General features: G+C 37.3%; 2 protein-coding genes and 1 long non-coding RNA gene across 3 annotated transcripts in view; 2 read left to right on the top strand and 1 right to left on the bottom strand.

The window, feature by feature from the left end:
* On the top strand, positions 1 to 24,558 carry cfap91 (cilia and flagella associated protein 91). The gene is made up of 17 exons (XM_051906956.1): positions 1 to 137; positions 289 to 365; positions 1,918 to 2,075; positions 6,110 to 6,187; positions 6,342 to 6,398; positions 6,541 to 6,725; positions 7,306 to 7,483; positions 7,882 to 8,039; positions 13,220 to 13,402; positions 13,857 to 13,990; positions 14,086 to 14,199; positions 15,912 to 15,983; positions 16,068 to 16,214; positions 16,792 to 17,013; positions 18,207 to 18,355; positions 19,325 to 19,416; positions 24,255 to 24,558. Exons 1-17 carry the CDS (start codon positions 50 to 52, stop codon positions 24,506 to 24,508), a joined length of 2,346 nt encoding a protein of 781 aa, XP_051762916.1. The 5' UTR covers positions 1 to 49; the 3' UTR covers positions 24,509 to 24,558.
* Positions 21,945 to 26,818, bottom strand: LOC127519324 (uncharacterized). Its single transcript, XR_007931782.1, has 2 exons — positions 26,660 to 26,818; positions 21,945 to 24,522 (listed from the first exon to the last, which is right to left on the bottom strand). It is a non-coding gene; the product is annotated as an uncharacterized LOC127519324 (long non-coding RNA).
* The window catches only part of nr1i2 (nuclear receptor subfamily 1, group I, member 2), a 36,546-nt gene continuing 35,377 nt past the window's right edge, over positions 26,668 to 27,836 (top strand). Inside the window, exon 1 of the mRNA XM_051906959.1 lies at positions 26,668 to 27,044. Coding sequence (XP_051762919.1) covers positions 27,042 to 27,044 — 3 coding nt within the window. The 5' untranslated portion in view covers positions 26,668 to 27,041. The remainder of the gene's footprint in view (positions 27,045 to 27,836) is intronic.

Genomic DNA, 27,836 nt, shown 5'->3' on the forward strand with positions numbered 1-27,836 from the left:
CCCAATCTCTTAACAAATAAACACATACCAGCTAACGTTACAAGCAGACATGAGCGTCTCTGTCACACGCGCATTTCAGAAGAAAAATGAGGGCGGTAGAGGCTTCAGACAACAGAGGACATATGATTATTTGTACGGTGAGTTACGTGTGAATACGCTACAGTTGCAAATTATTATTTGACTTTTACAATACAAATATATTTTAGAATATAATATATATGGCTATTATTAGAGTATTGCGCCGTTTGTCATAAAAAGTTGAATTGTGGATGATGGTGCTGTTTTTAGATCCGGTATATACATTGTCAACTGATGTGGATCACGCCAGGGAAAACCTCCGAGCTCAGGCCTCACTGGATCGAGTGGTAAGATGAGACTGCCTCATGAACGAGACAGTAGGATACAAAAGATATACAAGAAAATGTATTATAGTTTAAACTTATATTAACTCCGAGCTGAACTTTAGAGCCCATTTCTCCCCCAACCAACTCAGTGAAGTAGGCTATGACTTAGGCCTACATGTAATTTCATAATTATTTCTATTGCCTTTAAAATAAAGTGTCGAATGTACTGTCAAATGTACTGACAAACATTTATGGTGAACTAAAACATACTTCAATCATCAATTCTATTGAAACTTGAATATCTTGTTTTTAAATACCCTATATATCTGTAATTATACATTTGTAATGAGGAAACAGCAATTTAGTACATTTAAATTACATTTGTAATGATGAAACTGCAATTTAGTACATTTAAAGTATATTAACTTTAATATTGAAAAACACTCTATAGTTAAAATGATCAGTACATGTGCTTTATTGTCAACACATCAAAATAAGTGTACTTATTTAAAATTTTAAATTGACATTACAGTGCACTTATTAAATAACAATAGCATTAGTTCATTATCATTAGGATGAATATGATAAATAAAACAGGATAAATTGTTGTATAAAAAAGAGCAAAATACTGTTAGGTTGGCAAAGGGGTAAAATGCTGCAAGTCTGAACTGCTGAATTGTTTTAGGTTATCGAAATAAACGGAAAAATGGAAGACCCTGCAGAGACTGAAGTGGTTATTTTGAGTTATTACAGATCTCTCTGGAATACTTGACACTGGTCACATAATTAAATATAATGGCCGCTAAACAGTAGGCTGCGTTTGTCCCTGGCAGCCAGTTTCCTATACTGTGCTAGTTTATGTCACTTTCTTCTTACACAATTTCTCAAGTCAACTAAAATCAATATTCCAGGTCCAGTTATTTACTTATTTATTATACTTTTTATTTACTTGTTTACTTATCTGTCTTGTATTAAGCATTCAGGATAACGTACAGCCAGTCATTATCACATTATGATTTCTATACAGGGAAGTCTGGCCAAATTCCTCTGACCCTTTTTCTCTAAGTTCTCTTTTTCTCATGCTCTGCATAATATCGTCAGGATTGTAAGCATGGATTAGGGAACAACATTAATTATGTATTTGGTATTAATGGCACACATGAATGTAGAGAGATGACAAGATGTTTTGCTAAGCTCTAATTGTAGTTCCAGTGAGTCATTGAGAATGACTGTTTGTGATATATTTCAGTTACTTAGGAAATCTGAAATAACATTAACATTTTTGCTTCATTCTAAATACATCAGAAACCTTGAACATTCAAGGTTTGAACAAAACATTCTGTAACTTTCAGAACTAAACTCCTTCCTAAAAAAAAAAAATGTATTGAAAGTAAACTTGTTCTGTACTTCTGCTACTTTTTGACAGCCTGTTTCATTCTAAGGGTCAGAGAAAGAGTGGAAAATGGTCATAAAACTGACTGGTGTTGTGCAAAAATAAGTGTGCTAAAAAAAAAAAATGATATGACCTAATATGTCCCTTTAAGCGTACAAATAATTGTTTTGTTTCTATTAGCGGAAGGTCCCAGAGTTTAACTCCATGTTTAGTAATCTTCCACACCACCCCCGTTATACATTACGCCTTGAATCCACTGACCCTGTGCCTGCATTCATTGACCGGCGTTGGCGGGGCTACGCTGAGCAGAGGAGGCAGGCCCTGCAGCAACTGACAGGGTAAAATTCACCAGATCCCCACTCTGAACACCATTTTAAGACAATAGTACTTTATAAATATTACAATAGATGGGTGAAACACACAAAAACATGCCCAGGACACATTTCACCCTAAAGGGTTAGTTCAACCAAAAATTAAATTTCTGTCATTAATTACTCACCCTCATGTCGTTCCACACCCATAAGACCTTCGTTCATCTTCGGAACACAAATTAAGATATTTTTGATAAAATCCGATGGCTCAGTGAGGCCTGCATTGCAAGCAAGACAATTAACACTTTCAATGCCCAGAAAGCTACTAAAGATGTATTTAAAACAGTTAATGTGACTACAGTGGTTAAAACTTAAAGGATTAGTCCACTTTCAAATAACAATTTCCTGATAATTTACTCACCCCCATGTCATCCAAGATGTCCATGTCCTTCTTTCTTCTTTTCTCCTTCGTTCTTGATGAAAACATTCCAGGATTTTTCTCCTTATAGTGGACTTCAATGGTCTCCAAACGGTTGAAGGTCAAAATTACAGTTTCAGTGCAGCTTCAAAGGGCTTTAAACGATACCAGACGAGGAATAAGGGTCTTATCTAGCGAAACGATCGGTCATTTTCTAAAAAAAATCAAAATGTATATGCTTTATAGGCACAAATGATCATCACGAGTGCTTCCACCAGAACGCGATTCCGTGTTCTTCAAAAAGCTTACGCAAAATGTCCTACGCCTTCCCTATTCAACTTACGGAAAAAACGGAACTGGTGCCACGTTCGTTCCGTAAGTTGAATAAGGAAGGCGTAGGACATTCAGCGTAAGCTTTTTGAAGAATACAAAAATAAGGAATAAGGGTCTTATCTAGCGAAACGATCTGTCATTTTCTAAAAAAATCTAAATGTATATGCTTTTAAAGGCACAAATGATCGCATCACAAGTGCTTCCATCAGAACGCGTTTTTTTAGAAAATGACAGATCGTTTCGCTAGATAAGACCCTTATTCCTCGTCTGGTATCATTTAAAGCCCTTTGAAGCTGCACTGAAACTGTAATTTTGACCTTCAACCGTTTGGAGACCATTAAAGTCCACTATAAGGAGAATAATCCTGGAATGTTTTCATCAAAAACCTTAATTTCTTTTCGACTGAAGAAAGGACATGGACATCTTGGATGACATGGGGGTGAGTAAATTATCAGGAACTTTTTATTTGAAAGTGGACTAATCCTTTAATGTTATGAAGCGACGAAAATACTTTTTGTGCACCAAAAAAAAATAAATAAAAAAAATAATAACGACTTTATTCAACAATATCTAGTGATGGACGATTTCAACACACTGCTTCATGAAGCTTCGAAGCTTAACGAATCATTTGTTTCGAATCAGTGGTTCGGAGCGTGTATCAAACTGTCAAAGTCACGCCCCCCCAGTGGTGAACCATTGAAATTTCGAAACACTTATGATGTAACGTAGCCTTGTTTACTGAAATCATATGACTTTGGCAGTTTGATACACGCTTCGAACCACTGATTCGAAACAAATGATTCGTTAAGCTTTGAAGCTTCATAAAGCAGTGTGTTGAAATTGCCCATCACTAGATATTGTTGAATAAAGTCGTTATTTGTTTTTTTGGCGCACAAAAAGTATTTTCGTCGCTTCATAACATTAAGGTTGAACCACCGTAGTCACATGAACTGTTTTATACGTCTTCAGTAGCTTTCTGGGCATTGAAAGTGTTAATTGTCTTGCTGGCAATTTTATCAAAAATATCTGAATTTGTGTTCCAAAGATGAACGAAGGTCTTACGGGTGTGAAACGACATGAGGGTGAGTAATTAATGGCATTTTTGGGTGAACTAACCCTTTAAAATCAAAAGGAAAAAATAAATTAAGTAATTTTGACTGAAGAAAACTTTTTACATTTTGTGACATATTGCATTTTTTAAGCACATTTCCCTAACAAATATTCCACCAAATGATTTGGCTGTTCATTTATTTATTGGAGTTACAGTATTTCTTCTTTATTGTTTGTGGGTTCTTTTTGGGATATTTTAAATCTGTTTTCTTGCACTGCTCGCAATTTATATACTGTTCAAATGCTTAGGGGCCGGTGTGATTTTTTTTAATGTTTTTGAAAGGAGTCCTCTTATGCTCTGCACCAAGGCTAATCAAAAATACAGTAAAACAGTAATATTCTGAAATATTATTACAATATAAAATATATAGGTCTATTTTAAAATGTAAAAGGTGGCAGAAGCCATTACTCCAATTACTCCAATCTTTTTATATGTCTTTACTGTCTCTTTTGATAAATGTAATGCGACCTTGCTGAAAAAAAGTATCAAAGGGGTCCTATTATCCTTTTTTAAATTTTCAACTTTCTTTAGTCAGCCGACCAATCTGTCACAGCAACTCTCAGTAACCAGCTCAGTCACTCTCTCAGCACTAAATTTCCCAGCATCCCTCCTGATCCACACCTGCACTCTGTCAGCCATCATCACCACACCTGCTGCATATCATCTCCTGAACACTGATTCCCTGCACCTGCACTTCCTCGTCAACACACCCTTCTTAAGCCACCGTTCCCATCACATCTTGTTCTGGTTTCTTCTATGAGAAGTTCCACAGACCTTACCCGTTGGAATCACCTGAGATATCTACCTGTTTGACTCACCTGAGTACCTCCCTGTTGTTCCTGAATCGTCTTCTGTTTGTCATCATCTGTTCCCCATCGCCGTCTTCCTGCATCCTCTGTTCATCAGCCTGCATCTCCACCACGTCACCTGCACAAGAAACACCATGTTACAGCCTGCTAAGTCTACTGCAATCTATCATCTGCCATATTTCCTTACCTGTTGGATTCTCGCTCTGCTCCTATATATATCTGCAATAAAGACTTGTTGTTTAACTTACTTCCCTCGTCTGTCCTCTTCTGTTTATGACAGAAGACCAGACTTCAAAAAGAAAAAGGAAAGATGAGCTGGGAACTTGCAGGTCAGATTATGGCGGTGGCTATACACCGCAAGATTCTGTCGTCTTGTCATCACGTCATGGCCACCATTCCAGAGTCTTGTCCCCTCATGGCTGCCATTCCAGAGTCTAATCTTGTCATGGCCACCATTCCAGAGTCTCGTCCCGTCATGGCCGCCAATCCAGAGTCTCGTTCAGTCATGGCCGCCGTGCCTGTGCCCTCAGCCAAAATGGCCACCGCACCTGAGCCCTCAGCCAAGATGGCCGCCAAATCTGAGCCCTCAGCCAAAATGGCTGCCACTGCGCCTATGATTCTAGTTCCTGTCCAGGATCCAGTAATGACTCCCTTCTTTGTCCAGAGTCCAGGGATGACTCCAGCCCCTGACCAGAGTCCAGTGCAGGCTCCAGCCCCTGACTAGAGTCCAGTGCAGGCTCCAGCCTCTGACCAGAATCTAGTGCAGGCTCCAGCCCCTGACCAAAGTCCAGTGCAGGCTCCAGCCCCTGACCAGAGTCTAGTGATAGCTCCAATCCCTCCAGTCCTCTCCAGTCCCTGAGTCCATCCCTGAGCCCGCTCCAGTCCCTGTGCTCATCCCAGTCTCAGAACTCAGTGCTCGCTCCAATCCCAGAGAGCATTGCAGTGCCCCTATTGGCACTAGCATTGGTGTGTATCTGGGACACACAAACTGCGGCTCCAGCCCATGAATCCGCCTTAAAGTTCTCCTCAGCCCACGAGCCCACTACAGAGATCTCTTCAGCCCATAAGCGAGACCCTGACCCTGACCAGAGTCCAGGAACTAAATAGAGTATTACTAACAGACTGGGAAGAGAGGAGCTGCAACAATGTAAAATTTGAAAGAATGTTTTTTTTTTTTTTTTTTTTTTTTTTTGTTGAAAATCAAGCATGAAAAACAATTCTAGTAGACCCCAAAAACAAAATCAAGAGTTTGAAAAATGGCATATTAGGTCCCCTTTTAATTTCGTAAATAAATAAATAAAAATTCCAACTGACCCCAAATTTCTGAATGGCAGTGTATGCTGTAATTGCATATGAATTAATAATCTTTATATTTTTGTATCTGTGTAAGGGTTGTGTCTGGGGATCATATACATAGACTGAACCCTGCTGATGTGACAGGAGTGGACCGCTGGAAGTTTTTCAAACGGTAAAAAACACAAATATACAGAAAAATGAGTGAAAGTGACACCAGCTAAACATTTTGATTTAGCTAGAATTCTTTGAACAGTTAAAGCATATAAATAAGAATAATGATTTTCTCTTTCACTTCTCCCTTTTTTCTCTCATTGTCTTTCTCTCAGCCCTCTTATTCCTTTTGCTCAACAGATTCCTCCTGATGTTGTATTTGCTTTGTCAAAGTAAGTCATGCGGTGCTTGTCACTTCAGCCTTGATCTGTTAATAGAGTTACTGTATTCAATACTATGATATCAATTACTTGATTTTCTTTCTATCTCTCTATGAGTCTGTCTCTGAACTACTAACACAACTTTTTCTCACAGATCTGACCTCCTTACTGGTCCTGATGGAGATGATAAACGGCCCCCCACTCCATTCCAGCGGAGCGTGGGAGTTCAGACTGACTATCGGGAGAGTGAGACACAGACAGACCCCTACACTCCAGACCATTTGGTTCGTCCTGGGACAGCCTCCCCTGAGTTGCTCACACTGGCTACACTCACATGGGGTAAATCGCATAAATATAATTATAGTCACATTTATTTGATGCATTATATAGATACATTTATTTGATGCATTATATAGATAGTTGAAATCCATGGCTTAGTGTCGATGTCAAAACCATAATTACATATTACTTAACAATTAGTTAATAGTCATGTGCCTCAACAAGTAAAGTCATAGCATAATGATACATTTTCAAATTATTAGTTAATGATTAATTAAAGCAGTCAACTGGAAGTTAAAGTACATGACTTCAACCCATTGTGGTAATTAACACATTAATTTACACTTTTAGTTAATAAAATATGTTATTAAGGAATTAATACATTATGACACATTTAATTAATAACGATTCATATATTACTTAATCTATTAATCATATAGAAACTTTATTAGTTGCTAATGCAGTAATCATTAATTAATGGTTTAGTTCTTCATGAGTCATACATTAAAACATGATTATCTGTGCATTAGTTAAGCATGAATTAATGCATATTAGTGCACCCGTATTGTAAAGTGTTACCGTTATCTTTATATAGAAATTAATGTTCTTGGTGTGAAAACAAACACTGGTTGTTTTTCAGGCCGTGGGCTGCCTGCAGGGCTGGCAGAAGTGGAGATGATCATGAGGGCGAGAATGAAGAGAGCATGGGAGGCAACTTTGCCCCCGCTGGACGACCTCTCTCAGCTTGACAAGAGGAGAAAGATGATGGAGGAGATGGAGAGGAAGGAGTGGGCCTTTAGAGAAGAGGAGATAGAGAAGTGAGCACTACCTGAAGAAAAAGTTTGCCGAAAAACGAAAATGCTGTCATGATTAACTCACAACGTAAATGTGAATTTATCGAAGAATATTCTGGCCACTCTCTTCCATATAATAACAGTGAATAGGGATGGGGTTTTTCAATTTCCAAAATGACAACAAAAGTACCATATAAGTTTCATAAAAGCAAGAATGGTCCATACTGAAGTTTGTTGTATAGACAAAAATCCCTGAAACATTTTTCAAAATATCTCCTTTAGTATTATGCAGAAGAGTACCATATTACTGTACTTTTTCGGGGTAAACTTATTTCTTTAACAACAGTATAAAGAAACTTTCTGTACTTCTGCAATGCACAAACATGTACATGATGACTTTTGTTTTACTTGTGTTTTATTAGGCTGCAGGAGGCACGACTGACCTTGCTGGTGCAGCTCTTGCGTCAGAGGGAGGAGAAGCAGGAGGAGGTCAAGATGGAGCGATTGGACGTGAGCTTTTCCCAGCACCAGCAAGAGAAGGAGGCGCGGCTTAAGAAAATACGCAAAGACTACATCATTTGTGAGGACACAGTTAGATAAATCACCATCATTATGTTGCACTTAAGAGCCGATTGTATTTATGTATTTTCGCCAATTGGTCATGCTGAATTGGAATTAGAATGTCTGAGAGAAGTGATGTGCTGTAATCTGGTGACTCTCAGTGTTGGTCTGCCAGTGCAGTGTGCGGTGGCCTTTTCAGAATGAGTGTGGCGTTGTGTTAATTTATGAGTAGTTAATTTATAAGCAGTGCGTGATCCAGTGTTTTCAGTCTCAGGCATGCATTGAAAAATGCAACGCGCACCATGCATTTTCCCAAATTTGTAACGAGAATCATTTATAAATCTGTTGTCAACAAAAGAGAAGCTTTAAAGGGATAGTTCACCCAAAAATGAAAATTCTCTCATTATTTCACATATCAACAGTCATTAACTCACACATCAGTTGTGGTAAATGGAAGCTCGTGCATGCTTGCTATAGACGTGCAAGAACCAATGAGGTTCATTTTAGTGTGTTATGCTGCAGGTTTGAACTTCTGCATGAACCAATGAGGTTTGTCCTCACACGTTAAGCAGGAATGGTTGAGCTTCTGCTTATGTTCGCTGATCAATGTATATGTGTGAATAAAAGCCTAAATTCGGTCTGTTCAGCATATAAAGCAATCGTGTCTCTTCAGAGAATTTGGACTAAACCGCTCAATTCATATAGATTAGTTTTACAATCTCATTATGAACTTTTTAAAGCGTCAAAGTGTTGCATAGCTGTCAACAGAGGTACAGAAATCTCTCCAATGTCATTTAAAATAAGCAAATGATGACAACATTTTCATTTTTGGGTGAACTAACCCTTTAAGTTGCCTTTCTTATGTTTGTGTGTGTGTGGGCAGTCTTGTTCTCTGTGTTAGGACTAGGAGTTAAAAAAAAAAAAAAATACAAAAAGAAGTTTATTGACTGTCTTGTGTGTTGAGAATGGCATCAAAATATTATGAGCAGTGTGTTCTGTCATGCCTTCGTTATATTACCAGGGATGATAAGCACAATCTTTGTGTTATCTTCCTGGGAGTGGAGCATGCTCGATCGGTTCTCGAGGGAGCCAGTTGCCCTCATTGAGCACGTTTACATGCACACCAGTAATCTGATAGCTCACAAATATCAGTTTATTGAAGTAACCAGTTTTCCCCATTTACATGCAAACCAGTAAACTGACAACACAAGTAAACAACGTTTACATGACTTTATTAATAAATCAGGACTAGTGACGTCAAAATTAATCATTTGCGGATCTGACTCTGAGTATTTCATATGTCATGTCAGTTGTGATGTTAAATAAAGCTTGCAACATGTCAGCGAGAAACGTATGGCTCATATATTATTCTCTCATGCAGTTACAGATGTTTTGACTGAATCACTTCTACTTCTGCTGCACGAGAGATGAGAGATCCTTGAGTGCACGTTCTTAAGCTGATTATGCTTAATATGCTTCATGTGCTTAATATGCTTCATGTAAACACGGTAACCCGTTTTCTTTTTTCAGAGTAAGGTCATAAACGGCTTAAGCATAAACCGGTCGGAGCAGGTAGTTTTTTGGCTCTTTCACCAATTTCGCGAGGCATGTAAACGCATTAACCTGCTATCTGTCGGCTTACTGAACTGCACATGTGTGATACATGACAGAAACACATCCTTGGCGCAGATTTAAACACATCCAGACAGAGCGAGCATTTTGCAGGAAAGGAAGAAGGAAATATCACAAAAGCAGACTCTTTCAAGACCCAGAAAATTTTAAAAATGTGTTCTCATCTCTCGTGCGGCAGAAATAAAAGTGGTTCAGTCAAAACGCTGCATTTCTCGCTGACATTCTGTAAGCTTTATTTAACATCACATCTGACATAACATATGGAATACTCTGAGTCAGATACGCAAATAATTATTTTTGATGTCACTACAGGAAAATAACCCCATTTATTAATAAAGTCATGTAAACACGGTTTACTTGCGTTTTCAGTTTACTGGTTTGCATGTAAATGGGGAAAACAGGTTATTTCAATAAGCTGGTATTTGTTAGTTATCAGCTTATTGGTGTGCATGTAAACGTGATGATTGTGAGAATCTCACTTTGAGGAATCTACACTCACATCTGTCTCTCTTCACGAACAATGGGAGTCAGGCGTCTGCACCCTGTGGTTCAGGTCCCACATCTACCGAGGCGGCGCGGTGGCTTAAATCATGGAGTTCGCAGATGGATCTTGTTGATGAGTTTTAAATGGGCACTGCCCTTGCTCTTGCTCAATCGCCAAAATCCGTGGACTGCTTTCTGGATCCGGAAGCTCGCCTAGCGATTTCTTCCGATCTAGACGCAAACCTACTTTCGGTCACCTATGGTTCTAAGGAGCTGGGTGGCACCCAGATACCTTGAGTGTCACTCGAACGTCTACAGCACAGCCTCATGCATTTGAGAAACTTTTGTAAGTGGTTAATTGTGCAGTAGACAAGTGAAAATTAGAATGGCCAGATGAGAAAAAAAGTGGTTAGGAGAAGTAAGATGGATGATGGCTTACTTCTGGCTTTGCACTACACTCTGAAGACATTCAGGTTCAAGATGCTAAATTTCAAAGCTCTCATATCATCCGAGGATTGGTTTGCCACGATAGATATGATAGATATGCAGGATGCCTAGTTTCATGTCGAGATTATGCCACAACACAAGAAGCATCTCGGGTTCGCTTTCTGTGGTGAAGTGTACCAGTATCGTGAACTTCCCTTTGGTCTAGCCTTATCACCCCGAACATTCAAGAAGTGCATAAATGCAGCTCTGGCTCCTCTGTGACTTCAGGGCATCCGTGTTATCAGTTATATTGACGATTGGATCATAGTCGCCAAGTCGAAGGAGCTGGTGATTCAACATCGAGATGTCATTCTCGCCCATTTAAAAAGGTTGCGGTTGAGATTGAACATCAAGAAAAGAGTAAGAGGACAACCTTTTTTGGGGGTGGTATGGGATTCAACCTCCAGGCACAGTTGTCTCCTGTTCAAGTCGATTCTATTTTGACCACGCTGAAAAACTTCAGGCTAGGTAAAAAAAATAAAAAAAAAAATCTGTCAGCCAATTTTTAAAGACTTCTGGGTCTTATGGCAGCAGCTGCCAAGATCATACCCTTGGGGCTCCTGCACATGAGGCTGTTTCAGCTGTGGCTACAGAGCAGGGGGTTCCATCCATTTTGCAACCCCCTGGGGAGAATAAGGGTTATGAGCAGAGGACTTTGTACTCTTGCTGTGTGGAACAGTCCCCGGTTTCTTACCTTGGGACCCACGTTAGTGGCATGTTGTTGGCAGAAGTTGGTAACGACAGCCTCCCTCACGGATTGGGGAGCAATCCTGGACAGTCGCCCAGCGGGAATCTAGGAAGGCCAACATCTCTTTTGTTGGTATGGACAGACAACACGTCGGTAGTCTCATATATAAATCACTAGGGTGGTCTGCATTCATGCCCTCTGTTCAGGTTGGTGCAGCAGATCCTGAATCCTAAAGTGGCATCTCTTTGAGTCTTGGTGCGCAAGGTACGAATCTATCCAAGTTAACTGTCCAGTTGGTTCAGTTGGTGCCTGATGCTAGTGTAATACTAAACATTGACTAAATAACTGTTAGCAGACAAACACATTTAAAATCTTTCTCTTCAGACTGAAAATATCAATGACTAATCCTGCACTCATGGGCGTTTCCACGTTTACAGAAACAAAGCAAGGAAAACTGTGCTTGCAGTCTTTACATTATGAAAAAAAAAAAGTTTTCCTCTAATACACATTGGCCACAATTATTGGTACCCCTAGAAATTCTTATGAATAAAATCTGAAGTATATTCCCCGTCATATTTACTTTTTTTTTTTTTTTTTTAGCACACCAGTGTGACTAGGAACATGACATTAGCCATGACTTCCTGTTTCACAGGAGTATAAATATGAGAAAACACAAAGGCTAACTTCCCTTAATCATCCATCATCACAATAGGAAAAATATAAGGAATAGAGTTCTGATGTGCAACAAAAGATTGTTGAGCTTTAAAAAATGAATATGCCTGGAAGAGGATGTATGTCTATATTGTCTTAATACTCGGCAAGGATAGTTCAAGTGTCCTAAGTCTCTACAAGGATTACAGGTGGAGAATTGCAGAAAATAGTTTAGTCTTGGGGCCAGAAAGCCTCAAAAAATATATATCAAACAGCACCACTAATTGTTTGGGAGGGTTTCAAGAAAAATCCTCTGTTCTCATCCAAAAACAAACTCCAGAATATTCATTTGTCAGACACCTCTGGAACTTCAAACAGGACCGGGTTTTATGGTCAGATGAAACTAAAAAAATAATAATAATAAAAAAAGATCTTTTTGGCAGCAAACCCAAAAGATGGGTTTGGTGCACACAGGGGAAAAAAGTATCCTGTGTGTACAATTAAATATACTGCTGGATCTTTAATGTTGTGGGACTATTTTTCTGCCAGAGGTCCTGGACATCTTGTTCAGAAACATGGCATTATGGATTATATGAAATACCAAGAGATAAAAAATCAAAACCTGACCACTTCTGCTAGAAATCTTATGGGCCGTGGTTGGATCTTCCATCAGGACAGTGATCAAAATCAACACAAAAATGGGTCACTGAGCACAAAATGAAGGTTTTGCCATGACCATTTCAGTCCCCTGACCTGAATCTTGTATAAAACTGAACAGGAGAGTCTATCAACATTTGAAGTATCTGGAGAGATTCTGTATGGAGGAATGGTCTCTGATCTCTTGTCAGGTGTTCTCCAAACTCATCAGGCATTATAGGAGAAGACTCAGAGCTGTTATCTTGGCAAAATGAGGTTGTAAAAAGTATTGAATAAAAGGGTGCCATTAATTGTGGCCAATGTGTATTAGAGAAAAACATTTATTTCATTATGAGATTTTCCCTCCATTTTAAATTGTTTAACCTCAATGAAAGGTAAGATTTTTGTGAATTTTTTTGAATAAAAGGTCTAAAGGATTAACAGCACAGATTTATTTTCACAGGCTTCTTTGTTCATATTTACCAAGGGTGCCAATAATTCTGACCATGACTTTCATTGTGTTTAAATCAGATTACGTTTTTAAGTCAGATTATCCTCATTTATGAAATAGGCATTTAAAAACAGACATAATTTTATTTATCATGTCTTCTTGTTTCTCACAGCAATGCGGAAGCTTCTGGCAAAGCGGAGGAATGTGGAGGGAAAGCTGGAGAGACGTGATATTATAAAGGATTATTCAGATTATGGGTCTAAGACATACGCTCCTCTGTCCCGGATTGGCCAGTTCCCTGAGCGAAATTCCAACCGCAATGTGGTTAAAAGTCACTTTCTCAGCACGTACCAAGGTCTGATTCTGTTTGCAGATCAGCTAGGTTGTTTTCCTTCTGACTATTTGGGACACAGTAACGTTTTTTGTTAATTATTATTATTATTATTTTTTTTAATTTCATATCATTCTTTGTAAAAATAATTTTTTGAAATTTTAAGATTTTTCTTTCTTTCTTTCTTTCTTTTTCTTTCTTAATTTAATTTAATTTAATTTAATTTAATAAAATATATTACTTATATATATATTATAATATATAACTTTTCTGAGCAATTACAATGTTTTTTTTCTAAACTTACAATGTTCATCTGGTGGATGAAGGGTAAAAAAATCTCTCCAGATCAGAATATTAGATGTAGGGGTTGGATCTTTTCACACACAGTACACTGTCAAGCACCACTGACTTAAAAAATGATTTTATCTCATTTAAAATAAGTAGTAAAGGCCTGCAGTAACATCTCTGTCTTTCTTAGGTCTGTTAGAGCTGGAAGCAGGTTTTTCTCCATCTGTCATGGAGCCTCAAATTAAGGTGCCAAGACCTAAAGTGACTAAAGGCTTCATCACACGCTCAGCCCGCAGAGAACTAGAGCTCATGAAGACTCATCAGGTAATGAGCTGCTGGGTGCTTTTCACACTTACTCACACTGTGGGAAGAGATATATGAAGTGACAGATATCACCCTGAGCTCTTCTTTCCCACTAGGCTCTGAAAGATGAAAAGGTCTGTAGGGTGGAAAAGAAGCCTCTGCGTTTCCTCTTTAAGACGGAAAAACCTGCTCCACGACCCCTGACCCCTGCGGTGGATGACCCCCCTGAGGTACAGCCCACATTCATACTGTAGAAATTCAAGTCTTCCTTCTGATGTGCAGTTTGCAAGTCAAAACGTGTCTGAATACAGGTGGTTTGGGTAGATTGTAGGTATAAGCACACCTATGTGATTCTCTAAACTCACTTGCATTTTCAAGGAAATAATCAAACTTAAATGTACCTAAATAAATACATTACAATACAATTTCATGACTTTCATAATAATGTCAAATTAAAAGTTTTACTCTAAAATGTATTTTAAGTCATTATGGCCCAGTTTCACAGACAGGGCTTAGCCTAAGCCAGGATTAGGTCTTAGTTCAATTAGGATATTTAAGTATCTTTTAAAACATACACTAGAAAAAAAACATTACTGGTGTACATCTTGAGACAAAACAATGTCACTGACATATTTTAAGATAGGTCAGTACAAGTTGCTTTCAGTTAAAACAGCTCAAACATGCATTTTAGTCTAGGACTAGCTTAAGCCTTGTCTGTGAAACCTGGGGAAAATGTTTTAACAATCTTTTGTTGTACTTTAAAGAAGTACACTTATTTTGATATGTTTACTAACATACTAAAGCACATACTAAAGTACTTGATTATAATTTTAACTGCACTTTTAACTATAACTTTAACTGTGTGTTATTGGATATTACATGTAAAGTTAATATATTTTAAATGTATTAAATTGCAACTTTGTTAATATGTAGTTACAAATACATGACATACAAGTTTCAATAGAAATGACATTAATGCATATTTTAATTTACCAAGAATGCTTGTCAGTACATTCGGTAGTACACTTTACCATTTTTAAACATATTTCAAAGACAATAGAAGTAATTATGAGATACATTTACATATAAAGATGTACTTAAGTTCTTCTTAAGTGTCAAAAAAGCACACTAAAGTTCAACTAATTGCATTTAATATAAATGTAACTATAATACATCATTTAACTGCAATTAACATGCAAGTTCCTCAAAACATTACATTCAGGTTACACTTAAGTAAATTCTTCTTAACTATATTGTTTCTGTAATAAGTACTCTTTAAAAAAAAGTTCTAAAGTGTACGTCTTTTTCACAATGTGGTCAAAGGTCTTAAAAGAACCAAAGTGACCTGAAGATACTATAGAATACATATATAGGAAGGGAAGGAAATTAATACTTTTATTCAGGACACATTAAAATAACAGAAAAGACATTTCTAATGTTACAAAAGATTTCTGTTTCAAACAAATGCTGTTCTTTTGAACTTTCTATTCATCAAAGTATCCTGAAATAATCACGGTTTCCACAAAAATATTAAGCAGCACAACTGATTTCAACATTGATAATAATAAGAAATGTTTCTTGAGCAGAAAAGCAACATATTAGAATGATTTCTGAAGGATCATGTGACACTGAAGACTGGAGTAATGATGCTGAAAATTCAGCTTTATTCACAGGAATAAATTACATTTTAAAATATATTCAAATAGAAAACAGCTATTGTAATAATTGTAAAAATATTTCACAACATTTCACTGTATTTTTGAATAAATAAATAATAAATGCAGCATTGGTGAGCATAGGAGAAACATTAAAAAATCTTACTGGACCCAAACTTTTGAACGGTAGTGTATATGTGTAGACATTGACTCTTTTTGTTTCATGTATTATGTCATTCTTTTTGTATGTCTCATTTATCATTCTGAGATATCAATTTCTATAACAGGGAGATGAGGAAAGGGAACTGGCTATCATCTTTCTGCAGAAAGTGCTCAGAGGAAGATCCACCCAGAATCAGGTAAAGCTTGGTGGGTGGAGCATGTTTTGCTAACTGATGTCTTGTGTAGTTGTTGAATGGATAATGATGTCTGATGGTTGTCAGATGTTTGAGGGAAAAGAGAAACGTTTGGAACTGATCCAAGAACTGCGTACCACCCACGCACTGCAGAAGGAGGAACAGGACAAGAAGGAGGTGGAAAAACAGGCCACACTTGCTTTGCAGAGACAGAGAGACATCCAGTCTGACAGAGTAAGACCGGAGATATAAACGCTTCAGATATGACAATAAGCACCTGCTGTATCATGCGAACTTTGACAGATAAACTACATATCTCAGTACAATCAAAATATGTCTTTTGAGGCATTTACAACATCTCCTCTGCTTTAACATTTACCACTGATCTTGTCAGGCTTTCATGGTTTCTCATGGGTCATGTCATTAAGTGTCAGATTTTCCTGTTTTGAAATGAAACAATATTCATATTTTTTCAGTAATTTTCCAAACTCAAAATTCCTCCCCCCACCCCACCAGTAAAAATTATTAAAACTACTACAAGCTATTTTTAACAAAATCACTGATCATTGCAGTCTGAACATTTTGTAGAAAAAAAAAATCTATTTTAAATGTAAAAAAAAATAAAATAAAAACATTGTAATCTCGGGATAAAAAATAATTTAAAAATATGTTTGAGCCCTTTAAATAATTGAGTGTTTGTGCTCTGAATAAAAACAATCACTCTGAACAAAACAATGATGCAAGAATTAACTATAACTCAATTATGAAACTGATTAGATTCTTATTCCTTCTCAATCTGTCTTTCTCTCAGGTGTCTCAGATTGAGTCCTGTATAGCTGGCCTGTCTGGGGGAGTAATCGTGGACATGCTGGACTTTTTGTCTAAAGAGTTGGTCCGGCTGCAGGAGGAAAGGCGAATCCATGCCTTCACACTATTGGCTGAGAGAGACCGGCGTATCCGGGAGGCTGAGGAGAGTGGAAGGCGGCAGATAGAGGAAAGGAGACGCAGAGAGGAGGATGAGACATTTAAACAGGTCACTAGAACATCAGTTGACAATAAATGTGCTCTTATTTCTACCCAAACAAAATCTCTTGAACATACACTACCATTCAAAATATGTTTTTTGTTTGTTTTTTTGTTTTTAGAAATTAATAGTTTTTATACAGCAATGACACATTAAAGCAATGACACATTAAATTGATCAAAAGTGACAGTAAAAGACACTTATATTAAAGAAAATGTATCATTGTTGCCTCAATATTAAGCAGCACACCTGTTTTAAACATTGAAAATAATAAGAAATGTTTCTTGAGCAAAAAAAAAAAAAAGCAGCATATTAGAATGATGTTTGAAGGTGACACAAAAGTCAAAAAGTTTTCAAAGCTTTAAGTTTAAAGGTTTTGAAGGCAATACAGTCTATCAGAAAAACAGACAGATAGATAGATAGATAGATAGATAGATCATTTTGTTTCTAGCATGATTTAACACATTGCTAGCATGGTTTACCATGTTTATAACATTTAACACTTCGCTAGCATGATTTACCATAATTGTTAACATTTTTCTAGCATTATTTAACACATTGCGAGCATGTTTTAGCATTTTGCTAGCATGCTTCTGGCATAAATTAACTGCTAACGTATTTTAGCATGTTGCTAGCATGTCTCTACCATGAATTAACAATGCTAACATGCTTCTAGCATGAATTGGCAAACTGATAACAAATTTAGCCTGTTGCTAGCATGCCTCTACCATTAATTAACAAATATTTTAACCTTTGTAGCTAGCATGATTTCATACATTGCTAGCATGTTTCTAACATGATTTAACACTTTGCTGGCATGATTTAGCATTGTTAACATTTTCTAGCATGATGTAACACATTGCTAGGTTGTCTAACATTAACAGTGTTAACATGTTTCTAACATCAATTAGCACATTGCTAGCATGTTTTAACATGTTGATATTTTTGATCAAATAAATGGAGCCTTGGTGAGAGACTCTGATTAACCTCAAACTTTTGAAAAGTAGAACATAAAAATGGTTGTTGTTATTTTTGTTTTTTTCCCCACAAAATTCTCCACTATTGTCACAAAGCAATCAACCTTCACCTTATGTATTTTTAATGTGTGTCCTAGTCATGCACATTTTTATCTTGTACTGCAACCAGCAGCTTTGCAATCTTCTTTTTCTATCAGAGATCTCATGTATAGCTTTTGGTATCAGGTGGTCAAGGTGCATCAGGACACAGTAGACATGTACCTGGAAGATGTCATTCTGGGCTCCATTAATCAGACAGCTGATGCCCAGGCCAGAGAGGAGATACACCGTAAAGCTGAGGAGCTGAACAACATCACCTATGCCATGGAGGAGACGTACGTTTCTATTCTCGAATGCTATGCTATCCAGTTAAAACCAGTTTCAAGATCTCACAACTAAACAACTTATTGATGACAATGAACCACAAACTCTTATAATCATGCTGGTCATTTCAGCAGGAAAAAAATTAACTTTTCAAATTGCCAAAACAAACCACTTCACTGAGCTTCCCTGAACAAAAAGGAATAAAATAAATAAATGCACCTTTAGATTTCAATACATTGAAAAGATTATATCAGCCCTGTACTGACATCATGTTTGCCACTGTCAGTCGCATACGTCAAAGGTTTTATTATAAGATTCAAGATCATTGGTGAGCTGCCAAGGACCTTTGAATCCCATGAAAACAGACCCAAACAGTGTTGACCATGAATGTTTTCAATTATTTTATCTCTCCATTCATTCATACCGTCTTTGAGCATTTAGTAAAGACAGACCATTGAAATAGAGATCTTTATAAAAAACAATCTGATAAAATAAGGCATTTAAAGTGTACATATGACTCACTTCCACTTTCAGAATGTCCTGAAAATAAAATATACAAAGCCATGCTTAGATTTGTCTACAGGGTGACTTCCACCTATTGTGCTCTGCCTGTTCAAAAACTTCAAACCCTTCTTATCATTTAATGTAAAATGCAAAGAAACACAGTTACAGCCTGAGAAATATGAAATGTATGAAAAACATCTATGTCCACAAATTTCTTCCCTCAATAAATAATAAATTAGGGATGTCAGATGTGACAGCACAGCTGTGGGAAACCACTAGAATCAGATGCTGTGTATTTGCAGATATATAAATAAACTATTAAACATTGTATGACCACGTTTCAGAGATCATTGTTATGTTTCCTTCGGTGAGGCTGCCAGCATTGACTGTTTTGGAGCAATTTCTTTGTCACAAACAGAATGGATCAGCTCTAATGGACCTGTTTTGTGTCTTTCTTGGTCTGTGTATACGTGCAGGAGGAACAGTCAGCAGTCAGAAGAGATTGTGGCAGAACTCGTCTACAGATTCCTCATTCCTGAGGTCCAGAAGATTAATGTCAGAGAAAGAGGTGGGTTATTCAATCAGGCAGATAATCAGTAAAATACCAAGCTATTACAGGCCAAGCCAAATTAGTCCTCAATGTCATTATCTTCTTCTCATGCCAGTTGACCCTTCGCCGGGAGTTTGATTGACAGGCGATCTAACCAATCATAACGCAGAATCTACCATTTTGTCTGACAAAGCAGTCAGGGGAGTTAGCAGATTAATGTTGGTGGGCTTAAACTTGAAAAATTATGTGTACTGATGTCTTTCTGTGGTTGAAATGTGGTTCATTCATGTTTATTTGATGATATAAATGAACTAGTAAGAAGTGATGATCGGTTCATGAGCCGCCTGATCTGAGGCGCTACAGCAATCTGTCACAACACATTAAAGAGCCACAAAATGGTATTTATTGTTTCAATTTCTTTTTTGAGACTTTGTTTCATATCAAAAGTAACCTGCTCTGTCTTGTCTGTCGATACGTGTTCAGTGTCCTCTTTGCTCCGCGATGTATTTTTCACTGCGTGAAAACATGATGTGTGGGGAGAGAGCGGCATGGCTTGTCGGACATAGCAACAGTAACTAAAGGAGGCGGGTCTTTGCGAACGGTCAATTAAAGGAAGCATGATGTTGTTCTGCTGTGGAACACAACATTTTAAAGATTTAAGGAACAGTGAATGAGTCATGTTGCTGTTCTCCATACAATGAAGGAGATGTTAACAGAGGCCATCAAGCTCCAAAGGACAAAATGTACCATAAAGTCAACTCATGCTATACTGTATGTCTCAAGCTTATTACAAGAAATTTAAAGGGGTATCATTTCTACCTGAAAATATCTTAATGTCACACTTTGGAGAAATCAACCTGCAAATAACTTATTTTTATTATATTATATTATATTATATTATATATTAATAATAATAATAATAATAGTGAGAGTTCCACATTTAAAATCAATGTATACAATTATTAAATATAAAATGATAAAAAAAAAAAAAAAAATGAAAACATTGACAGGGCAAGTAGAACCATTCCAGCAGAAAAGAAATCCTTACTGATGATCTTGGAGTTTAGTTTGTAATCTGGATTTGAAACAAACTGTACAGTACTTCAGCGTTAAGTTTAGTGACATGAGGATACTGTCACAATCTGCTGGTGTAGATAAACACAATGAAGGTTAGTGACAGTCAAACTCAGACTTCACTTGATAACCCCCAAGGTATATAACGAAGAATGCACACCACACATATCCACGACATTAAACAAGACAGGACTAAAACTGAGGGCTTATATACAAGCCAAGCAAATTAGATAATTAATGAGGTGATTAACCGAGCACAGGTGAATTGGATAAATTAATTAAACACATGGGGAAAACTGGGTCAAAGGAAAAACTAAGACAAAAATCCAAAAACTCAAAGGCAGCACACAAACATAACCCTGACAGATACGTATATCATTGTCCTTTTTCGTCATTGCTGAGAGATATAAATGTAGCTAAAAGCTGCCTATTTCTGAGGTTAAAGACACACAAACAGAGAATAAAGCCATATTCAAAAATGAACACGGTTTCTCAGGCTAGTTCTACACAGCCTTTCAGTTTATTGGCATTTATTCAAACACCTGATTTGAAAAGCTGATCTTAATGCAGATCTTTTCATGCTTTTCATGGTCACCTGACCAGTATTTGTTAAGTTTGACTTTTTAGTGACCTGTGAGTTTGACATGTGCACAGTATGTGTCGTGTGTGTATTACAGTGGAAGTCATGCGGCCTGTGTTATATATTCATTGAATTATCCTCGCTGTTTTCCATGACATTTTTAATTTGCCACTTCTATTTCCCCATTGTTTGCTTCTGCGCAATACAGACCCTATTCATACAAAGTCATTGACCACATGACCGAGAATAAAAGAAGAAATCATTCTGTTTCCTACATACAACAACATTTAAATGAATATTTGTTTGCATGAAGGGATATCTGACCAAAAATGTACTTCTTATTCATTTACTAACTACCATGCCCTTCAATCCCATATGAAAAGCAGAAGAATGTTATACAATGCTTTTCATACAGTAAAAGTGGGTTGTGACTATGACCGTCAGCCTTTATAAACAACAAAAAAACAACATAAATGATCAGAAAGGAACATGAAAGTGTTCTTAAGTTAAGTGTTCTTACTTAATTGTGAAAAAAAAAAAATGTTGAATGGTGCTGTTACAGTGCAATACCAAACAAGTGGCAGTTATTAGAGTCTCCCACTAAGATCTTGGCTTTTGTTGGATATGAGTCATTACATTAGACTTTTAATGATATTTTGTCTTTTTGTGACATTTCTGAATTTAACTGGAAACGTGAGCATCATCATCATCAAAAAAAAAAAAAAAAAAAACTGTAGTAAACTGTGTCATAACACCCACCCACTCTATTGTGAGCCTGACTTCTGCTTGAAACCACATTGCATACATTTTCCTAGATTTTATTACTAGTTAACATATGATTTAATTGTGGCATTTATTTGCTTTAGAACCCACTGGAAATCAAACGACCCAACACAGTACAAAAACGGTTTATTGTACAAAAGTAAACAAAAAATGTCCCTAAAATCACAAACTGAAGTTAATTTAGTTTAATAATTTTAATATACTATCAAGTGTAGTAATACTAATTATTAAATATTTATAAACAATTAAAAATAATTAAAATACTTCAAACACACACACACACACACACAAAATAACACAACTTGACAAAAACACCAATGTATTCGTTGCAAGTGAACACACATATAATTTGGTTATATTTTCATATTTTCCCCAAACATGGTGGGATGTTGTATAAAGCCCCTTAAAGGTTTAGTCCACCCAAAAATGAAATTTCTGTCATTAATTACTCACCCATTCCAAACTCGTAAGACCTGTTCGTCTTCGGAACACAAATTAAATGTTTTTTTTTTTTTTTTGTGAAATCCGAGGGTTTCTGAACCACACATAGGCAGCAACATCATTGCACCTTTTGTGGTCCAGAAAGGTAGTAAAGACTAGGGATGTCCAGATCCGATCACGTGATCGGAAATCGGGCCCGATCACGTGGTTTCAGACTCGATCGGAATCGGACGTTACCTCCCGATCAGGACTCGGATATGCATATATATTCTCATTATATTTAACACATCTATAGTTATGCGGTGGCACAGAGTTACGCCTGTTTCACACTGCAAGCGTGAGCGTAACTACACCGTCACTGCAGCTGCAGAGACGCGTGAGTATTCACACTGGAAGCGTTTGTACAGCGTCACAGCAGCGGCTCGAAGCTACATATGTGAGCATTTCTTTACAAAGACAGCTATACATTCGTTTTTATAAGTTGGTCATTTATAAACTTGATAGTCTTGAAAGTTTGTTAACATGGGGAGGTGTACGTGCACATGTTTACAAGACAGCAAACTCTGGTTTAATTTGGGTATGCTGCAGTCTGTGTAATAACTAAAATAATGCATGCCGAAAAAAATACGCGCTGCTCACGCGCCGCTTACGCTTGCAGTGTGAAACAGGCGTTAAGCCTCGTTTACACTGCACGCGTCTGCGGCGCGTTACGGCTCCGGCAAGGTTTTGTTCAGTCCACTGCGCAGTGTCAACTCACACCAGAAGCATTTCAGAAGCGAAGCGGCTGAATTCGCAAGACCACGAGATTTGACTGTCTGATGTTTTTTCCTTGATTCTTTTCGTGTTTTTAATGGCTAAATGGTTATATTTTGTCCGGTTTAATTGTGTTTATTGCTATGCCATAATTTTTTTTTTGCTGTAGCCTACAGACGAAGTTTATACACTTAAAAGTCCAATGGATGACAAGAACAAAAAAAATTCAAGTTTTTCCAACTTCGAATCTCTTGTCTTCAGTTTCTGGCCTCCTAGCGATGTGAAATATGAGCGGGAGTTTACACAGGGTGATTATTTTGATTTTATTTTGTATTTGAGCTGTGCGTCTTGGACGCAGCGTCCGTCAAAAATAGGCTTGGCGCCTATCTTTAGCGAAGCGGCGCGGCGAGCCGCTTCTGGGAGGCTTCGAAAACGCACAGCGGCGCGGCTGGTGTAAACACGAGCATTGACTAGAGTGGCCGCGTATCAGCTCCGGTAGCCGCGTCGCAGCCGTAACGCGCCGCACACACGTGCAGTGTAAACGAGGCTTTAGACCCTTTTGACTCAACACAGAAACAGCAACACGTGCGGCATGACATCACTTTGTTGCAGAGACGCTATTGGTTAAATGCCGGCAAAGTATTTATATAATATAAAAACAAAGTCTAATATAAAAACAAATATATTTATATTTGTTTTTATCGGATCGGGACTCGGTATCGGTAGATTCTCAAAATCAAATGACTCGGACTCGGACTCGAGGGCAAAAAAACCTGATCGGGACATCCTTAGTAAAGACATCGTTAAAACAGTCGACGTGACTGCAGTTGTTCAACCTTAATGTTATAAAGTGACGAGAATAGTTTTTGTGCACAAAAACAAAACAAAAATACAGACTTTATTTCAACAATTTCTTCTCTCCCCTGTCATTCTCTTACACTGTTGACGTAGTAAACACAGTGCAGTGCTTCCGGGTTCTACGTCAGAACGCAGACTCAGTATTGGCCGGCTCATGCGTCAGCATCACACACATGCATCGTGCTGCTCACGTGTGCAGCTTTGGCCAACACTGAGCCGGCGTTCTGATGTAAACACGGTGAACTAACCCTAAACTATAAAAAGACGCATACGTTTTTGCAAGTGAACGCAAATATCTTGTGAGCGAGCTTTGCATGTGAGAGAATGCAAAAGCATTGATTTGTACACATTGCTCATTCTCTTTTAGTTCATCAGAGCCAGAGAAGGCATCTGCAAGCAGCTCGTTCAATCATCAGTAGCAGTCCAGGATCTTCTGCGGTCTCCCAGCCCCCATCGCCCTCAGACAGAGCTTCTTCTGCAGTCCTGAATGACATACTCAGCCAAGTAGAGGAGGCTGTTCCCAGAACCATGACCCCAAGAGACCCTGGACCAGCACAAAACAATCTGTCCAGTGATCCAACAGCAGACACTCATGACGGGAATGGAAAACACGCAGATTAAGCCAAAGGGCAGCACTACAAAACATTAAAAAGTCCTAAATGTTAGCATTAGCTGTTACAGTTGTCTTGATTTTTTTTTTCTACAGTACTTCTAGAGGCACAATGAGTGACAGAGTGAATGAACTATAGAGCAGCTTGAGTCCAAAGTCAAAAGTTAATGGTTACACAATAAACCCAGCATTTAATTTCATTATAAAACAGTTAGTTCCTATCCTTGATTCTGAATAGCTGTGTTTTATTCACGATAAAACACTGCTATGACCGCTTCACTCAATGTTTTTGTGTGTCACTACACAACACCCTTAGCAACCACTCTTAGCAACATAAACTCTATGTTCTCAATTGATATTGTTCATTGAAGCTTACTATATTATATAGAAGAGTACTGTGAGAAAGAGATTGATTGAGCGAGTTTATTACCTGCATTCAGATTTAGCATTTTCCTTCAGGTCAGTCCTATGTTAATAAAAAAAAAAATCTGTTTAAATGTCCGATGTATTATCTTGTCCTTTTAACAGTTAGGGAGTTTTCCTGTGACTGACAGTGCTAGTCAAAGCATTTGTCAGTTGCGTCTTGTTCCGTGTTCACAATTCAGTATTTTCAATGTAAAAGTCTTTGCTACTGACTGACACACTCATAAAGACAGTCTTTGCCGCCATCTAATGGCGTAATAATGTAACTTCTGTTGCTGTTCACAGTCAGGGACTATTTTTTTCTGGCGGAAGGAAGGATTTTAGTGAAAGTTGACTTCATGAAAGTTGCATTGATACATATTTTTGGCTTTAATATTTGTATTATGTGGTAACCGTTTTATAAAAGCAATTAGGTACTCAAGGCTAGTGCTGTATCGTGAATAAGTGATGCTTTGCGTCATGCCTAACAACGCCCCTTCAGCCATGACTTATTCACGATACAGCACAGCCTCTCCTACCTTATTGCTTACATAAATTACACAATTTTACATTAATAATGGAACACATCAAAGTCTGTAGACTACTCTGTATTCTGTAGTACAGCATAGCTAAAAAGCAGATACTTTAAGACATTAAAATAATATCAGGTAATTTCAGGTACATGTAGATATAGACCTACAATATTTGTGTTAAGCACTGATAGCCTGGGTGGCTTTTTCTGACCATAAGGTCCATTAGATCCTGCCTGAGAAATGGGACAGTATTTCCTGAAATTATCTAGAATGATAAGAGAGATTTATTAGGCCTATTATACCCTGTTTCTCGCATAGCCCAACAGAGGATCTGTAGATCTTATGTTATTTCTAAAAACCATGAACAGCCTAATTACCAGTTACTAAATACAAACTCATTTGCGTTTACATGATGAAAGCTCAAATTCCAACAATCTTGCCTTCTGCTTGAATACCTAGATCATCTGTATATGAACAGGCAATAATAATTACATGTCCAATCCTGCTGCTGCAGGGCCAACATCCTGATGATTTTGTTTCAGACTTACCAAAAACACACTTGCCAGTAATCCTGAAGACATTGATTAGCTGATTCAGGTTTGTTTAATGAGAATTGTACGCAATATAATTGAAGACTTTTTGTATTGTTTGATATATTACAGATCACTGCATTTTGATTTAAATGTATATTTTTGAATTTGTTGCATTTTTAAACACTGTGTTTGGCAATTTTACATATTTTCCAAGTATACAGCATGTATTTAAATAATACTAACAAAATTATTTAAAAATAAAAGCAACGAATGTCCTGAGTATACAGATTTCCTTTAGATGTATTTTTATTTTGATGAATTTATTTTGATGAGGGCTTCTGTGTGTAGGACATGTTTTGTTCTATCTCAAGAATCAATGAGTGAATTAAACTTAAAATGATAAACAAAATGAAGTTTCTGATGCAGTTTGTGTTTTATTTGGTTACAGTTTAAAACTGGCGTAAGTTTAATACCGAAAGGTGTAAATTAGCAATGTTGCTTTAATCCAGCTTGTTTACATTATGTATCTTATACTACTATAATGTTTATTAACATGCCTTGTCCCCATCAAATAAATAAAGTACAGTAAAGGTGTAGAATGATTGAGGAATATCGATACAGCGCTGCCTTGAAAACATACGTACTGCAATAGTAGTTGCATAATTTTCTATTTAAAAAATTGCATAATACCTACGTTCCTCAGTTTGCCCCGCCTGTGATTGGCTGTGTTTCCCTCTGTTTCCCTTCCCTCTCGACTTCCAGACGGTCCTATCTATCGACTGATCGGGAAATTAGAAAACAAGCAACAGCATTCGTCTCTATAGCGAGAAAGTAGGACATGTTTTCTCGTTTTCCCGTCAAGCGTGTCCTTCTCAGGACATCTGTAACCAGGAAGTAAAAGTGTCTCACGTATAGCACACACATCAGTTGTGTGTACTACTGTATACGTGCTTTAAAAATCAGGACTGTAACTCTGTAAATGTGAAACCTACAGTGACATGATTTATTTCGGAACCGGAGGTCGTTGTGCATGGTCATATTGAAGCATTACGTGAATGTCCTGCTGCTGATATGACATGGTAAGTGACTTTGTTTTTATTTACAAAAGTAAAGTAGATCGCGAGACGTGACAACAACTGTTGTGCAACATGCAGTACAAATAATGGTGTTGCTTGTAAACTATGGGAATGAATTTCAGCACGGTGTGTGTTTGACGGAATTTTAATGAGACTGTACTGTCGAGACGTCGTCTCAAAGGTCATGAAGAGACAACTCAAGCGATTTACAAACTTTCCTGTCCGTATAATTTGTTTTAAGCAGTCATTCAGCAAAGCGATGTATACATACTGTGAAATATGTGCTGCACTTGACTGTGGCTGTAAATGGGTTAAAGACTCAAATAAATAAATAACACAAATAAAACAATACAAAAATGCATTCAAATTGTATTATTTATTAAGTTTAACACATATTTGTCAGTGCAATCCTCATTTATCTGTAATATAAAAAAGATGGTAAAAATCTTTTCTATTCTATTAGATCTGTTCAGTCATACTGTCATTCAGTGTAATGGATAACACTGTGGTTTAACAAAATTTGAACTACATTAAATGACAAAAACATTACTACTTCTACTACAAACATCCTCTACTTCAGCTCATATTCAACTGACCACCTATATCAAATAGGGAGCTTGACCAGTGAAGTTAATCACTATTATTCTCAACATTTACTTATCTTTCAAATGATCTAACAATAAAAGTGTAACTTAGGTTACCACACCATGAAAAGGTGAAATTATGAAATATATAAGAGCAATCATCTCACTTTGCTGCAGCACCACACAGTCTTCAGGGTGTCTTTCAATTGAT

This window comes from Ctenopharyngodon idella, chromosome 9 (genome assembly GCF_019924925.1).
Source record: "Ctenopharyngodon idella isolate HZGC_01 chromosome 9, HZGC01, whole genome shotgun sequence".
Lineage (NCBI taxonomy): Eukaryota > Metazoa > Chordata > Actinopteri > Cypriniformes > Xenocyprididae > Ctenopharyngodon > Ctenopharyngodon idella.

What these genes read in the sequence shown, in the direction of transcription:
- cfap91 (XM_051906956.1), top strand. Translation starts at nt 50, where the DNA reads ATGAGCGTCTCTGTCACACGCGCATTTCAGAAGAAAAATGAGGGCGGT. An exon ending in GACATATGATTATTTGTACG is followed by an intron (nt 138 to 288) that starts GTGAGTTACGTG and finishes TGCTGTTTTTAG; the next exon opens with ATCCGGTATATACATTGTCA. An exon ending in ACCTATGCCATGGAGGAGAC is followed by an intron (nt 18,356 to 19,324) that starts GTACGTTTCTAT and finishes GTATACGTGCAG; the next exon opens with GAGGAACAGTCAGCAGTCAG.